Raw genomic sequence first — 2,087 nt, 5'->3', positions numbered from 1 at the left:
TATGGAACATGCAGCAACCCTGCCAAAGGGGAGGGTGGAAACTTAAAAGTTGGAAAGTTCTTGTACGGCGAGCCTCCTCTCTGCCTCAACACCACCGTCAGTGGCCCCTCTGTGATTCTGGAAAACGCCTACGTCAAAGTGATAGATTTTGAATCAAGGTACAAGCAGGAACACTCGCCCCCCCAGCAGCTTCCTACACTTGCGCTAACGGTTATGACGACGCCGTCAACCAAGCCTACTCCCCAGTCCTGACGCCATGAACTTTGGCACCAAATCAGCCCGTATGTTTATTGAATGGTACACAATGGTTCCCCCAACTTCAAGCCAGTTCTCTTTGTCCACTACGGCAACAACTACGAAAAACGCTCTTCTGGGACGGCAGTAGCCTTCACTTTCGGCGATGGCCGAAACACTTTCTACCCACTTGTCAACCAAGACGTTATTGCTCATGAACTTGCTCATGGTGTCACCGAACAAAACTCCAACCCCATCTACGACGATCAGTCTGGTGGTATTAACGAAGCCTCTCGGACATAACAGGGGAGGCAACTGAAATGTTTGCTCGTGGCTCTAACGACTGGTTTGTTGGAGCTGAAATCTTTAAAAGCAGTAACGGGGCCCTACGTTACTTTCTAAGATCCTACAAGAGACGGGGGGTCAATCAAGCATTACCAGAGACTACAGAAACAGCGTGGATGTTCACTACAGCAGCGGCATCTTCAACCACGCCTTCTACCAGCTCGTTAAGGAAAACAACATGCCCATCAGACAAGCTCTCGAATGCTTCCTCAGAGCAAACGTCATCTACTGGGGCCAGTTCAACGACCTTCGAGGAAGGCGCTTGTGGCGTCATGCGTGCTTGCTACGACCTCGGCTACGACTCATCATCAGGTGGTGAAAAGATCTTTCCAGGTTGTAGGGGTCACTTTTCAGTGGGTGTCAGGAGCCCACCTTCATGGAGACGTTATCTGACAGCGAGACCCCTGACTTCCGACCTGACCGTCTCCTCCTCCCATCGTCCTGTCTTTATGTTGGCGCCTCCACCAGAGGCAAACTACGTCGTTCTGACGTCAACTACAGGCAACTCCATCAACATGGCCGTGTACGACAACCTGGGAGTCCTCCAACCCATTGGCCATGGCAACAGGCCAGTTGAGATATCAGCTTCTTTCTGGGTCTCCGTCGTTGTACCTGCGTGTATCTGCTGACGTTGATAATGATTATCACTGACGTCAACGTTCAAATCACGTATGAATGATTGTCAATATATTGCAGAAAATATACTCTTCGTAGCTTTCATTGATTAAAAGTATATACAAGTTCATCTTGAGTTGATATTTCTGAAATGACTGGATGTTTCAATAGGACATATTTATATAGATGTTGTAAAGGACCAGTGAGGGGTCCAGAAGGCGCAGTGACTGGAAGCAGCAGTGACTGTGCGCCTGATCCGACGTTGTGACGTAAAAAATCCCAGTTTTACCCTGAGTGTGAACATTGGCTTGTCAGCATCTTATCCATCGAACTTTTATTTCCTTTGTGTTAGTCGCGTCTAACCTGCACTCACACTCACCACTCATCACCAACAAAAATATATATTCTGAAATGAAACGTTGTTTTACCTTTATACAGAATCGTTTACAACAATTCACTGCATGTAAATTAACATAATGCCAAATGTAGGAATAAGTCGTTTAAGTCTGAAGTTGGGATAACGATAAATTGTGAACAGTTTAGAGAAAATATTTTGTCAGATAACGTACAAGTATTACTAGATAAATCGATTGACTGTGCTTTCGTTAATATTGATGATAGTATAAGCTATATGACCGAGGAACTCTTGTCTGGCCGCCTCTTGCATGAAGAAAACAGTTAGCCCTCCCACAACAACTAATAAATGGTTTGACTCTGAATGTGAAAGATTCAAATCAGACCGATGTAGAGCTCTTTGAATAAGTTTAGGAAATCGAAAGATAAAAGAATCATACGGATCAATATTGCGCTAAAAGAAATAAATATAACTCAATTTGTAAGGAAAAAACGCCTTAATTATTATAAAGAGATACAGAGAGTAATAGAAAACAGTA

The 2,087-nt window shown here is 44.5% G+C and overlaps 1 protein-coding gene across 1 annotated transcript; it reads left to right on the top strand.

The window, feature by feature from the left end:
- Positions 1-158: 158 nt before the first annotated feature.
- On the top strand, positions 159-1,833 carry LOC124267015 (neutral protease-like; the record flags this gene model as incomplete). The annotated part of the gene is given in 7 exon segments (XM_046701860.1): positions 159-240; positions 243-305; positions 308-523; positions 526-638; positions 640-669; positions 671-817; positions 819-1,833. Coding segments are annotated over 7 exon segments (1,041 nt in total), but the record flags the coding sequence as incomplete, so codon positions are not given.
- Between the last annotated feature and the right edge of the window lie 254 nt (positions 1,834-2,087).

The sequence above is a fragment of the Haliotis rubra genome, unplaced genomic scaffold (genome assembly GCF_003918875.1).
Source record: "Haliotis rubra isolate DU_JTF1 unplaced genomic scaffold, ASM391887v1 Scf1295, whole genome shotgun sequence".
NCBI lineage: Eukaryota > Metazoa > Mollusca > Gastropoda > Lepetellida > Haliotidae > Haliotis > Haliotis rubra.
Note: the sequence above shows the minus strand (reverse complement) of the source record. Positions and strands in the feature narration are given on the sequence as shown.